The 14,621-nt window shown below is 37.3% G+C and overlaps 1 protein-coding gene across 3 annotated transcripts in view; it reads right to left on the reverse strand.

The window, feature by feature from the left end:
* LOC121375056 (synaptonemal complex central element protein 1-like) overlaps nt 1-6,887 on the reverse strand; it is a 29,837-nt gene extending 22,950 nt beyond the window's left edge. For all 3 annotated transcript variants that reach the window (XR_005958274.1, XM_041502290.1, XM_041502278.1), the window contains exon 1: nt 6,752-6,887. Coding sequence is in view for 2 of the 3 variants with exons in the window: in XM_041502290.1 (XP_041358224.1) it covers nt 6,752-6,812 (61 nt within the window). In the remaining variant the exon portion in view is untranslated. The remainder of the gene's footprint in view (nt 1-6,751) is intronic.
* Between the last annotated feature and the right edge of the window lie 7,734 nt (nt 6,888-14,621).

Genomic DNA, 14,621 nt, shown 5'->3' on the forward strand with positions numbered 1-14,621 from the left:
ACTGTACTTCAAAACAGATGTGTAATTACTGTGAATCATTACAGCAGATGATCGGAACACCACTCTGTGACATGATAATTGTACTTCAAAACAGATGTGTAATTACTGTGAATCATTACAGCAGATGATTGGAACACCACTATCTCACATGATAATTGTACTTCAAAACAGATGTGTAATTACTGTGAATCATTACAGCAGATGATTGGAACACCACTATGTATCATGATAACTGTACTTCAAAACAGATGTGTAATTACTGTGAATCATTACAGCAGATGATCGGAACACCACTCTGTGACATGATAACTGTACTTCAAAACAGATGTGTAATTACTGTGAATCATTACAGCAGATGATCGGAACACCACTCTGTGACATGATAACTGTACTTCAAAACAGATGTGTAATTACTGTGAATCATTACAGCAGATGATCGGAACACCACTCTGTGACATGATAACTGTATTTCAAAACAGATGTGTAATTACTGTGAATCATTACAGCAGATGATTGGAACACCACTATATAACATGATAATTGTACTTCAAAACAGATGTGTAATTACTGTGAATCATTACAGCAGATGATTGGAACACCACTATATAACATGATAATTGTACTTCAAAACAGATGTGTAATTACTGTGAATCATTACAGCAGATGATTCATGATAACTTCAAAACAGATGTGTAATTACTGTGAATCATTACAGCAGATGATCGGAACACCACTCTGTGACATGATAACTGTAGATGTGTAATTACTGTGAATCATTACAGCAGATGATCGGAACACCACTCTGTGACATGATAACTGTACTTCAAAACAGATGTGTAATTACTGTGAATCATTACAGCAGATGATTGGAACACCACTATGTAGCATGATAATTGTACTTCAAAACAGATGTGTAATTACTGTGAATCATTACAGCAGATGATCGGAACACCACTCTGTGACATGATAAGTATTTCAAAACAGATGTGTAATTACTGTGAATCATTACAGCAGATGATCGGAACACCACTCTGTGACATGATAACTGTACTTCAAAACAGATGTGTAATTACTGTGAATCATTACAGCAGATGATCGGAACACCACTCTGTGACATGATAACTGTACTTCAAAACAGATGTGTAATTACTGTGAATCATTACAGCAGATGATTGGAACACCACTCTGTGACATGATAACTGTATTTCAAAACAGATGTGTAATTACTGTGAATCATTACAGCAGATGATCGGAACACCACTCTGTGACATGATAATTGTATTTCAAAACAGATGTGTAATTACTGTGAATCATTACAGCAGATGTTCAAAACAGATGTGTAATTACTGTGAATCATTACAGCAGATGATTGGAACACCACTCTGTGACATGATAACTGTATTTCAAAACAGATGTGTAATTACTGTGAATCATTACAGCAGATGATCGGAACACCACTCTGTGACATGATAATTGTATTTCAAAACAGATGTGTAATTACTGTGAATCATTACAGCAGATGTTCAAAACAGATGTGTAATTACTGTGAATCATTACAGCAGATGATCGGAACACCACTCTGTGACATGATAACTGTATTTCAAAACAGATGTGTAATTACTGTGAATCATTACAGCAGATGATTGGAACACCACTCTGTGACATGATAACTGTATTTCAAAACAGATGTGTAATTACTGTGAATCATTACAGCAGATGATTGGAACACCACTATATAACATGATAATTGTACTTCAAAACAGATGTGTAATTACTGTGAATCATTACAGCAGATGATTGGAACACCACTATATAACATGATAATTGTACTTCAAAACAGATGTGTAATTACTGTGAATCATTACAGCAGATGTTCAAAACAGATGTGTAATTACTGTGAATCATTACAGCAGATGATCGGAACACCACTCTGTGACATGATAACTGTACTTCAAAACAGATGTGTAATTACTGTGAATCATTACAGCAGATGATCGGAACACCACTCTGTGACATGATAACTGTACTTCAAAACAGATGTGTAATTACTGTGAATCATTACAGCAGATGATTGGAACACCACTATGTAGCATGATAATTGTAGATGTGTAATTACTGTGAATCATTACAGCAGATGATCGGAACACCACTCTGTGACATGATAATTGTATTTCAAAACAGATGTGTAATTACTGTGAATCATTACAGCAGATGATCGGAACACCACTCTGTGACATGATAACTGTATTTCAAAACAGATGTGTAATTACTGTGAATCATTACAGCAGATGATCGGAACACCACTCTGTGACATGATAACTGTACTTCAAAACAGATGTGTAATTACTGTGAATCATTACAGCAGATGATCGGAACACCACTCTGTGACATGATAACTGTACTTCAAAACAGATGTGTAATTACTGTGAATCATTACAGCAGATGATTGGAACACCACTATGTAGCATGATAATTGTACTTCAAAACAGATGTGTAATTACTGTGAATCATTACAGCAGATGATCGGAACACCACTCTGTGACATGATAAGTATTTCAAAACAGATGTGTAATTACTGTGAATCATTACAGCAGATGATCGGAACACCACTCTGTGACATGATATTTCAAAACAGTATTTCAAAACAGATGTGTAATTACTGTGAATCATTACAGCAGATGATCGGAACACCACTCTGTGACATGATAATTGTATTTCAAAACAGATGTGTAATTACTGTGAATCATTACAGCAGATGATCGGAACACCACTCTGTGACATGATAACTGTATTTCAAAACAGATGTGTAATTACTGTGAATCATTACAGCAGATGTTCAACAGCAGATGATCGGAACAAAACAGATGATGTCATTACAGCAGATGATCGGAACACCACTCTGTGACATGATAACAAAACAGTGTGTAATTACTGTGAATCATTACAGCAGATGATCGGAACACCACTCTGTGACATGATAACTGTATTTCAACAGATGTGTAATTACTGTGAATCATTACAGCAGATGATCGGAACACCACTCTGTGACATGATAACTGTATTTCAAAACAGATGTGTAATTACTGTGAATCATTACAGCAGATGATTGGAACACCACTCTGTGACATGATAACTGTATTTCAAAACAGATGTGTAATTACTGTGAATCATTACAGCAGATGATCGGAACACCACTCTGTGACATGATAATTGTATTTCAAAACAGATGTGTAATTACTGTGAATCATTACAGCAGATGTTCAAAACAGATGTGTAATTACTGTGAATCATTACAGCAGATGATCGGAACACCACTCTGTGACATGATAACTGTACTTCAAAACAGATGTGTAATTACTGTGAATCATTACAGCAGATGATCGGAACACCACTCTGTGACATGATAACTGTACTTCAAAACAGATGTGTAATTACTGTGAATCATTACAGCAGATGATTGGAACACCACTATGTGAATCATTACAGCAGATGATCGGAACACCACTCATGATAATTGTACTTCAAAACAGATGTGTAATTACTGTGAATCATTACAGCAGATGATCGGAACACCACTCTGTGACATGATAAGTATTTCAAAACAGATGTGTAATTACTGTGAATCATTACAGCAGATGATCGGAACACCACTCTGTGACATGATAATTGTATTTCAAAACAGATGTGTAATTACTGTGAATCATTACAGCAGATGATCGGAACACCACTATGTAACATGATAATTGTACTTCAAAACAGATGTGTAATTACTGTGAATCATTACAGCAGATGATCGGAACACCACTCTGTGACATGATAACTGTATTTCAAAACAGATGTGTAATTACTGTGAATCATTACAGCAGATGTTCAAAACAGATGTGTAATTACTGTGAATCATTACAGCAGATGATCGGAACACCACTCTGTGACATGATAAGTATTTCAAAACAGATGTGTAATTACTGTGAATCATTACAGCAGATGATCGGAACACCACTCTGTGACATGATAACTGTATACTTCAAAACAGATGTGTAATTACTGTGAATCATTACAGCAGATGATCGGAACACCACTATGTAACATGATAATTGTACTTCAAAACAGATGTGTAATTACTGTGAATCATTACAGCAGATGATCGGAACACCACTCTGTGACATGATAACTGTATTTCAAAACAGATGTGTAATTACTGTGAATCATTACAGCAGATGATCGGAACACCACTCTGTGACATGATAACTGTATTTCAAAACAGATGTGTAATTACTGTGAATCATTACAGCAGATGATCGGAACACCACTATGTAACATGATAATTGTACTTCAAAACAGATGTGTAATTACTGTGAATCATTACAGCAGATGATCGGAACACCACTCTGTGACATGATAATTGTATTTCAAAACAGATGTGTAATTACTGTGAATCATTACAGCAGATGTTCAAACCACTATGTAACATGATAATTGTACTTCAGATGATGTAATTACAGATGTGTGAATGTGAATCATTACAGCAGATGATCGGAACACCACTCTGTGACATGATAACTGTATTTCAAAACAGATGTGTAATTACTGTGAATCATTACAGCAGATGATCGGAACACCACTCTGTGACATGATAACTGTATTTCAAAACAGATGTGTAATTACTGTGAATCATTACAGCAGATGATCGGAACACCACTCTGTGACATGATAACTGTATTTCAAAACAGATGTGTAATTACTGTGAATCATTACAGCAGATGATTGGAACACCACTCTGTGACATGATAATGATGTATTTCAAAACAGATGTGTAATTACTGTGAATCATTACAGCAGATGATCAACACCACTCTGTGACATGATAACTGTACTTCAAAACAGATGTGTAATTACTGTGAATCATTACAGCAGATGATCGGAACACCACTATGTAACATGATAATTGTACTTCAAAACAGATGTGTAATTACTGTGAATCATTACAGCAGATGATCGGAACACCACTCTGTGACATGATAACTGTATTTCAAAACAGATGTGTAATTACTGTGAATCATTACAGCAGATGATTCAAAACAGATGTGACATGATAATTACTGTGAATCATTACAGCAGATGATCGGAACACCACTCTGTGACATGATAACTGTATTTCAAAACAGATGTGTAATTACTGTGAATCATTACAGCAGATGATTGGAACACCACTCTGTGACATGATAACTGTATTTCAAAACAGATGTGTAATTACTGTGAATCATTACAGCAGATGTTCAAAACAGATGTGTAATTACTGTGAATCATTACAGCAGATGATCGGAACACCACTATGTAGCATGATAATTGTACTTCAAAACAGATGTGTAATTACTGTGAATCATTACAGCAGATGATCGGAACACCACTCTGTGACATGATAACTGTATTTCAAAACAGATGTGTAATTACTGTGAATCATTACAGCAGATGTTCAAAACAGATGTGTAATTACTGTGAATCATTACAGCAGATGATCGGAACACCACTATGTAGCATGATAATTGTACTTCAAAACAGATGTGTAATTACTGTGAATCATTACAGCAGATCATTGGAACACCACTCTGTGACATGATAACTGTATTTCAAAACAGATGTGTAATTACTGTGAATCATTACAGCAGATGTTCAAAACAGATGTGTAATTACTGTGAATCATTACAGCAGATGATCGGAACACCACTATATAACATGATAACTGTACTTCAAAACAGATGTGTAATTACTGTGAATCATTACAGCAGATGATTGGAACACCACTATGTATCATGATATTGTACTTCAAAACAGATGTGTAATTACTGTGCAGGGCCGTACCCTCCGGGGGGCAGGGGGGGCAGCTGCCCCCCCTGAGAATCTTGTCCTTTTTTTTTTGTATATATATATATCTCCAGTAATAGCATAGAAATGTTTAATCTTTATAGTATGTTAAAAATTATTTATAAAATTTAGTGCCCCCCCCCCCCCCCCCCCCATGGATTTTGGTCAGGGTACGGCCCTGCTGTGAATCATTACAGCAGATGATCGGAACACCACTATATAACCCTGTGTCCTTAAAAGCAAGTCAAACATAAATAGACCGGTTTATGGGGTAGCCCGGTTCAGTTTTTCACCATAGTTGAACTTTCATTTGAAAAAAGATTTTACACCAATTTTAATGTTTTCTTGTGCAATTTCTAGCTTGAAAATTTCTATGGTCTTTTGTACATTTCCCTTATGCCTTCTGACCATGAATACCATGGTTTGATGTCTTCTTGCACTCCGCCATTATATGTACAAAATTTAAAATAAAAACCTCCCTCCCCACCTGGAAAAATTGAAATGGGTGGATGCTAAACAAGCTGGGTTTTGTTTTGTTTGTTGGGGGGGGGGGGGGGGGGGGTTGTTGGGTTTTTGTTTTTTAATGTGGCCAAAGTATGACATCATAGACATGCCTATCTGTATTGACATCATGGAGGAAAACTTACTGCTCTTGAACAACTAAATTTTTCCTTTTGAAAAATATTAATCAAAGTCTACTGTGCATATTTCAGAAACGAAAATTTTACCATGACTTGTAGTGGCTTTAAAAATGGAAAGTGACAAACTGTGCATGCGCAGAAAGGTGATTTTTTCAAAATGATCGAGTGGCGACCCGACATTTGTAAATCGAAGCCTTTTGTCTTTCTTTTTTCTTAAACCAGTCAAATATTAATAGCAAATATGTTACCATTCTGTAGTTCTTTAACACTGTGAAGCAAGGAATCAATTTTAAAATTTGGAATTTCCATACTTTGCTAATTTCGAATAAATTTAAAATAAAATCACAAAACTTCCCGCAAACAAAACTAGAATAACGAAATCGTTCTTCCTACTTTGTAAATTCCTCTTGATCACAGAGCACCTGCAATGTTTTTCATTTTACTTCGGGAATGTTGCTTTCTCAGTTTCTGCATACATAGGTTAGGGCATGTATGCATGATTTCTAAATGGGACTTTAAAAGTCTCCACCCACCTACCCCTGCCCCACCCCACTCACATGCACACGCATATGTAAACATGTAAGGCACCAAACAGCCGTCGTCTATATAGTTCGTCCCATCCTACAAAAATGTTTTTTTGTAAATAATGTCAATTTGGTTTGATTTAAGAAGAAAAGTAAAAGTGTTTTGGTAAGAACAAAACAACACTATTTTTGTGTGCAAATTTAAAAAAACCAATAGGCTCAGAAATAAATAACTTGTAGTACATTCCATAGTATGGACACCTGACCTCCCGAGTTCTGTTGGAAAAGGAAGCAAAGCAGCTCAGTCAGGACTGGAAATAGAATGGACACAGGGAAATATTCTTCCCACAGAACTGATTGATATATTGTGTGAATCTGGTCTTGAGGACGAAGAGCTTTAGGGAAAATCCGTTGAACTTATCAGTGTAGTCGATACTGTGCATGTGGATGGCTGTGATGACATTAGCTTTGAGATTTAAAAGTGCGTCGTGTGAAGAAGTGAAACCGTTTTTATGTAAATATGTAATACGTATTTCTCTTGAAACTAGAGCTGGATCTGTATATATCATCATCTTGAATTTCCGATTATGTAAAGCATTCCAACATTCTAGATGGATATATGGATACCTTGGCCTCCAAAACCCATGACTAATCACCCTGGACTTAATGTGAACCAAGTTGTATCCAAAACATAAATTGACAGCCGTAGTGGTGGCCATCTTGGAGTTCCTATGATGTAATCCCTGACCAACCTTGTAAATGTTTTAAATTAATTCATTGACCCCTGAAGCCCGTGACTAAACACCAAAACTAGCAGGTGCCACAGGTTTAATGTGAACTAAATTGTATCCAAAACATAAATTGACGGCCATCTTGAAGTTCCTATGATGTAATCCCTAACCAGTCTTGAAAATGGTTTACATAGGTTCTTTGACCCCCCAAAGCGTATGACAAGACATCAAATTTATCATTCGAGGTTTAATATAAAGGCAATTATAACCAATAACATGAAATGGTGGCCATTTTGGACGCCATCTTGAATTGATTAAAATACACGAAGATGACCATGGTTTATCAGGCATATTCCAAAAAGGGACATCTGTTCCTACACAAGACAATTAAAAAAATTTTTAATCCAAACTTTCCAGGTTCTGCCATAGTCTACCAGACTATTATGTATCACAATGCTTTAAGCCATTTGTTTCCCGTTTCCCGAGGGGTAGGCTACATTACAGCCTGTAAAGACCCACATAGTGGCAAATCCCCCCCCCCCCCCAGGGGGACGTGGGGTCTATTGGCAGCTGACTATCTATTATTAACTGCTTTGAACACATATATGGCCCATTATCCACTAAGTGTGCAAATTGTCCATTTTCATGTCGCCCTGGTCTACGTTTAGTGTTATTTGCTATATGTTTGTCGTAAGTTGACCAAAAAGCACATATACATTGTTCTTTCTTTGTGATATATGTTTATATATTCCTCAGTCCCCCCAGTTTGTCGACAACATGCCAGGTCTGGTCAGGTCATGGGGCTTTACAAGCTGTTATAGCGCATGTCTGTCCTGGGCACAAGCTCGGCCGAGTTTTCTGTCCAGGAAAATTCCACGTTACACCGGCTCCTCCATCCAGAACAGTGAATAGCTGCATTTAGCGAAGTTTGCTCTGTCGCCAAGCAAGGGTGCCACCAGTAACCTGCCTTGTAGTTGTCAAATACACCTGCGTGTACCAGGAATGAAGTTTGCTCTGTCGCCAAGCAAGGGTGCCACCAGTAACCTGCCTTGTAGTTGTCAAATACACCTGCGTGTACCAGGAATGAAGTTTGCTCTGTCGCCAAGCAAGGGTGCCACCAGTAACCTGCCTTGTAGTTGTCAAATACACCTGCGTGTACCAGGAATGAAGTTTGCTCTGTCGCCAAGCAAGGGTGCCACCAGTAACCTGCCTTGTAGTTGTCAAATACACCTGCGTGTACCAGGAATGAAGGGTTTTTTTAGTTGTCAAATACACCTGCGTGTACCAGGAATGAAGGGTTTTTTTATTGGTCTGGTCTGATAATAGTAACACCATTGAACATATATTGCTGTTAATTTCGGGGGGAAGGGGGAGGGTATTTTTGGAGAAATTTTAAAACATCTGTCGCAAATTCCATGATAGATACGGTACAGTAATGTATCTGTAAGCGTAGATCCACATTACCAGAATAGAATAACTGGATGTAGATCACAATGTGTGCAGGTTGAACCTTAATTCATTTGCAGAATACATGGTACATCCAGTTAAAACCTCAATATAATAATAAAATATAGTTAAGGATTTTTAGCGTTTGTAATTTTTGTGTTAAGCAAAATTTTAAACAGATACGTTACATGTCATGGACACGTCCACTGTATCTATTATGTAGTGCCATTTCACTTATTTATCCATAATACCCATGGTAGGCATTCAATATGTATGGGCATACATTGTGTATTGGCCATATATACATAAAATTCACAGAAATTGCATAATAGTGGCCAAATATGATACAACCAGATACGTGATCAAAAATCAGTTGCATTTAAGATATTTTGGTTTTTCCGCCGCTTACGGGCATACATTGTGTATTGGCCATATATACATAAAATGTATATTGTAACGTTGGTGTAATTACGTGTTAGCTAGAAGTGTTTCAGAATAAACCTTGCCCGTGTCAGACATGACTGAAACCTAAGTGGTACATGGGCATGTTAAAGGCTCTCTCTCTCTCTCTCTCTCTCTCTCTCTCTCTCTCTCTCTCTCTCTCTCTCTCTCTCTCTCTCTCTCTCTCTCAGAACCAAGATCTAGTGTTTGAAACAAATTTGGTCAAATATATTTTATATCTAATTAAAATCAAGTGTAATCATTGCATCAATGTGGTAAATTCCTGTCTATTTCTTGTTGCAAAATAATGATATGCATGCTATATTGTTTGTTTTCATATTCTATGTATTCATAAAAGAACAACAGCTGTAATATTCGAATCAGTTAAATATAATAGGCTTTCCGGCGTTGTGGTAACATATATTTTAATATGCGGTAACGTATATGGTGCAAGACGGTTTAAAAAAAAATTCACTTTGTATAATAATAATAATAATAATAATAGTAATAATGCATATATTGGTCGATAGTGTACGTACCATTGATGTAATTTCATTTGTACTGGATGTTACTTTACTCAATGCAATTTATTTCAGTTCGACAATGATTAAAACACGGGCAGAAATCCTACAAAGAACGAAAAATAAAACCCCTGAACGATTTCAAATTGATCAGTTGCTGCACCTGCTGATTAATACCACTGTTTAGAGAAAACAAGGTCCATGTATAATGACGTTAGCTGCTGTCCAATCTACAGTATATGATAGATGGATAGACATATACTCTTGACATAGCTTGCTACAGTAAGATATGTCATCCATGCAATTGATGGGTAACGTGCAAGGTCTGTTCAGATCTACAACACATCCACAACAGCCGCACTTCAGAACACGAGGTCGAGTCGACTGCAGTTGATCATTTGGCATTCCAATCAGATAATGAGAATCGAAATTAAAATTATTTCATGTCAGTGTTTATAAACATATAATATTATTACTTTAAGCGTGTTAATGAAGATGCTGTGATTATTTTAAGCCACTCCCAAACTTTGTCTTTTTTAATCATTGTGATTAGCAAAACCATCAGTGTTACACGTGCAAGACCGCATCTATGCGCATGACACAATCCAAAGTTTGTCTTGGGTCTCACTACACAGATCACTTCCGGGTGAGAGTTCATTCATCCACTATAGTTCCTAATTATGGCACATGTTATGGTTCACATATTCACTTCTAGGAAATGGTGAAGAATTAAAACAATATGTATGATTAATGGTAAGCCTTCTGGCTGTATTTTTGCCCATGTTATTTTGTATTATTGTGCATCGACCTTTTGGGACATGGGTATATAGTGCAAGTGACAGCGGAGTGAATCGGTTTATGAACCACCTGTTCGGACCGGTACTACAGCCAGATGCGGTCATATAGCAAAAAACTGAGACGGAAATGTTCACAATTTTGGAATGAATACAAATGCTTATACACATGTATAATGTATGTTCGCAATGGTTTATGTTGTTAGTGCCAACGAGAACCCGTTCTATGGGCAATCTTCGCTTGAAGTTGGGCAGTTTAACATGGGTTTCAATGGCGGATGACATCTGTGTAATGAGACCATGACAGAATCATTTTGAAAGTGTCACATGGCGACACGTACGTCATTATCCTTCCGGTGTCGTTGCTATGCACCCTCTTTCATGGATGCCAAGGGGCGGATCTAGCGGTCTGAAGAACCCCCTCGATAGACTCATTATCTGGTTAGGTTCTTTCTTGCCCCACAACCGATATATCAAAGGCACTGGTATGTGCTGTCCTGTCTGTGGCGAAAGTATATATATATAAGATCATTTGCTGCTAATGTAAAAATGTAGCGGCTTTCCTTTAAAGACTACGTACTCTATTACCAAATGTTTGACACCCACACATGCGTATGAGCTCTTTCTTTCTTTCTTTTTGGTGGGGGAAGTTAATTTTTTACCAAAAGAAAATAAATGTCCGAATCTGGATAACATTTATTCACATTAGCATGGCTGCCTAGCAGTACCAAACAACTATATAGGGTTGCAAACGAGTCAATATGACATTTGTATTTTAAATTTTAAATTTAATTAAAATACTGAAGGTAGAATGACAGAAATACACGGTGAAAAGGTTTCAGGCCAGCTCATTTTTGAATCTCTCGTACCCCTACCCCCACCCGTCTCGTAAGTGTATAAACATCCAATAGCTGATGAATAATAAATTAATGTGCTCTAGTGGTATCGTTAAAGAAAACGCACTTTAGCGTCCCTTCCTTCATGAATGTCGAAGGAAGATCTAGCTCAGTCGGAATAGCATCCTCAATGGGCCCATTCTCCCTCTCCTAACTCGCATCCACAAATGGTATACCAAAAGTCGTGGTATGTGCTGTTCTGTTTATATGAAAGTCCATATAAAATATTCCATGCTGCTAATGGAAACATATAGCAGGTTTCTTCCAAGATCATGTCAGAATGTTCAACGTTTGACATCCAATAACCGATGATTAATAAAGCAATGTGCTCTAGTGGTGTCAATAAACAAAATTAACTCTTTTGTTTTTGTAGATACCAAAGGTTGTAGTATGTGATGTCCAGTCCGTGGGGAAAGTGCATACACAAGTTCCCCTGCTACTAATGGACAAATGTGGCGGGTTTCTTTTGAAGACTATTTTGTCAAAATTAAAACATTTCCAAGATCCAATGGCTTATAATTAAAACTAACCCCAAAAAACCGTATTCCCATGTCAAAATTGTATCTCTGCACAAGACAGAGTCAAAAAGAAGTTAGGCAAAGTTGTGATCGCTTCAATCATGTTGGGGGGGGGGGGGGGGGGGGGGCTTGGTGCGAGTGGCGTTTTCTTTCGTTGGCGAAATTGTGGTCTGTTGTATTAGTTACTTTTTACCCACTTCATAATTATGCATGTTATTTTTATTGCCATTTAACATTTGTGATATAAATTACAAAATCTTGGGGTTTTCGGGTTGTTTTTTGTTTTGTTTTGTTTCTGGAATGCTGCACGACATTCTACTTTTTCACCAAGGAGTGGAATTTATTCTTTCTGCCAGATCAGTACCCCAACCACCCACCCCACCCCGTGCTCACGTTCATCTGCCTATCCCTAAATTTTTCATCCAAGTAGTAGAATTTTCCGATTATTCCAAATGATACCCAAAACCCCCTCATGACATGTTCATCAGCTTATCCCTAAAACCGATTAGCTTCGATTATAAAATCTAATCTGCTGTGTTTTTTACGTTACTAAAATGGTATTATGATTATGGTTTATGGGGGAGCGGGACAAAAATAATAGTGGCCTAGGGGCACCAAATACGTCTCTGCGCCAGTTATGAGAATAGTTGCCGCCCGATGCCATATAACCGTAAATAAAATGTGTTGAGTGCGTCGTTAAATAAAACATAAAACATACACCCACCTCCCCTGTCACCATACATTTTTTAAAATTAATACAGTTTATGTTCCACGCGTAAAACAAACCCTTACTCAACAGAGGGCCACCAACCCTGCGCCACGTAACACCTCAGGCATGTGCTCTGTTCACATCAAAATCCATCTTTTAACAAGAGTACTGATGAAGTACATGATACGCCTGTCAGGAGTTTGAAAACCATAGATATTAATGAATATGTTCGGGGTATCATTCAATTCTAATTATGTAAAAATTTTGCAATGGGAAAGATAAACAGTTTGTTTTGAACCAACTACTGATGATACTTTATCCATTGGAGAAGGTGCTTTCTGATTAATGATGTTATTGTTCTTTATTAGAAAGGGAAATTGTGTTTAGCATTTTCTTCCAAGGCTAAACAAGATTTTCCTATGTTTAGAATATAGACAAATTATTTGGTTTATTTATATCAGTGACCTAGTAATTGTATTTGACACACCACCATCCCAGGATGTTCCTACATGTGAGGTTTGATGGTCCTGTATGTATCTGTACGCAAGATATGATCTGGACAAGGATTTACTGTTATGTGCAGTAGATTGTGAAAAGTAGGTCACTGTGACCTAGTAATAGTATGCGACACACTGTCATCCCAAGTTGTTCCTACAAGTGAGGTTTATCTGTTGTGGTCCAGACAAGGATTTACTGTTATGTACAGTAGACCGTGAAAAGTAGATCACCGTGACCTAGTATAGTGCGTGACACACTGCCATCCCATGTTGTTCCTACATGATGGTCCTGTATGCATTTGTATGCAAGATATGGTCAGCACAAGAAAAAGATTACACACGGAAGTACAACGCCATACCATAATACGACCCATCATAAACAAGCATATAAAAACATTTCAGCTACTTTCTGCTGGTATGATGACATCATAACTAAATGATGTTAGGGATGTTACAAATCCACTGTCTGAAGCTGATACAAACGTTAAAATATGTCTTTCTGCAAGTGTATATGACACCCATATGTACTCATGAATGCATCTAAAAGCAACTGGATTTTCCACAAATATTTACAGGGGAGGATGCCCCTGAGCCCCCACTAACATTTTCACCCACTTCACATCACATCACATTATTTTACCAACCCTTTGAACTAAAATCCTGGTGAAACACTGATGAACAGAAACAAATTGACTATACAGACACTGATATTCCAAACAAACAAAACCATATTTAGTATGTAATTGTAGAACTTTGTTATTAGTCACTATTCATTTTTAGCAATGGCAACAAACTCAGGAGAATTTCTATGTTCACAATGAGACCATGGCAGTCACATCTCTGGACGACGGCAAGTCACATCTCTGGATGACGACAAGTCACATCTCTGGACGACGACACGTCACATCTCTGGAGGACGACAAGTCACATATCTGGAGGACGACAAGTCACATATCTGGAGGACGACAAGTCACATCTCTGGACGACGATACGTCATATCTCTGGACGACAACAAGCCACATATCTGGACGACGACATGTC

The sequence above is a fragment of the Gigantopelta aegis genome, chromosome 1 (assembly GCF_016097555.1).
Source record: "Gigantopelta aegis isolate Gae_Host chromosome 1, Gae_host_genome, whole genome shotgun sequence".
Taxonomy (NCBI): domain Eukaryota; kingdom Metazoa; phylum Mollusca; class Gastropoda; order Neomphalida; family Peltospiridae; genus Gigantopelta; species Gigantopelta aegis.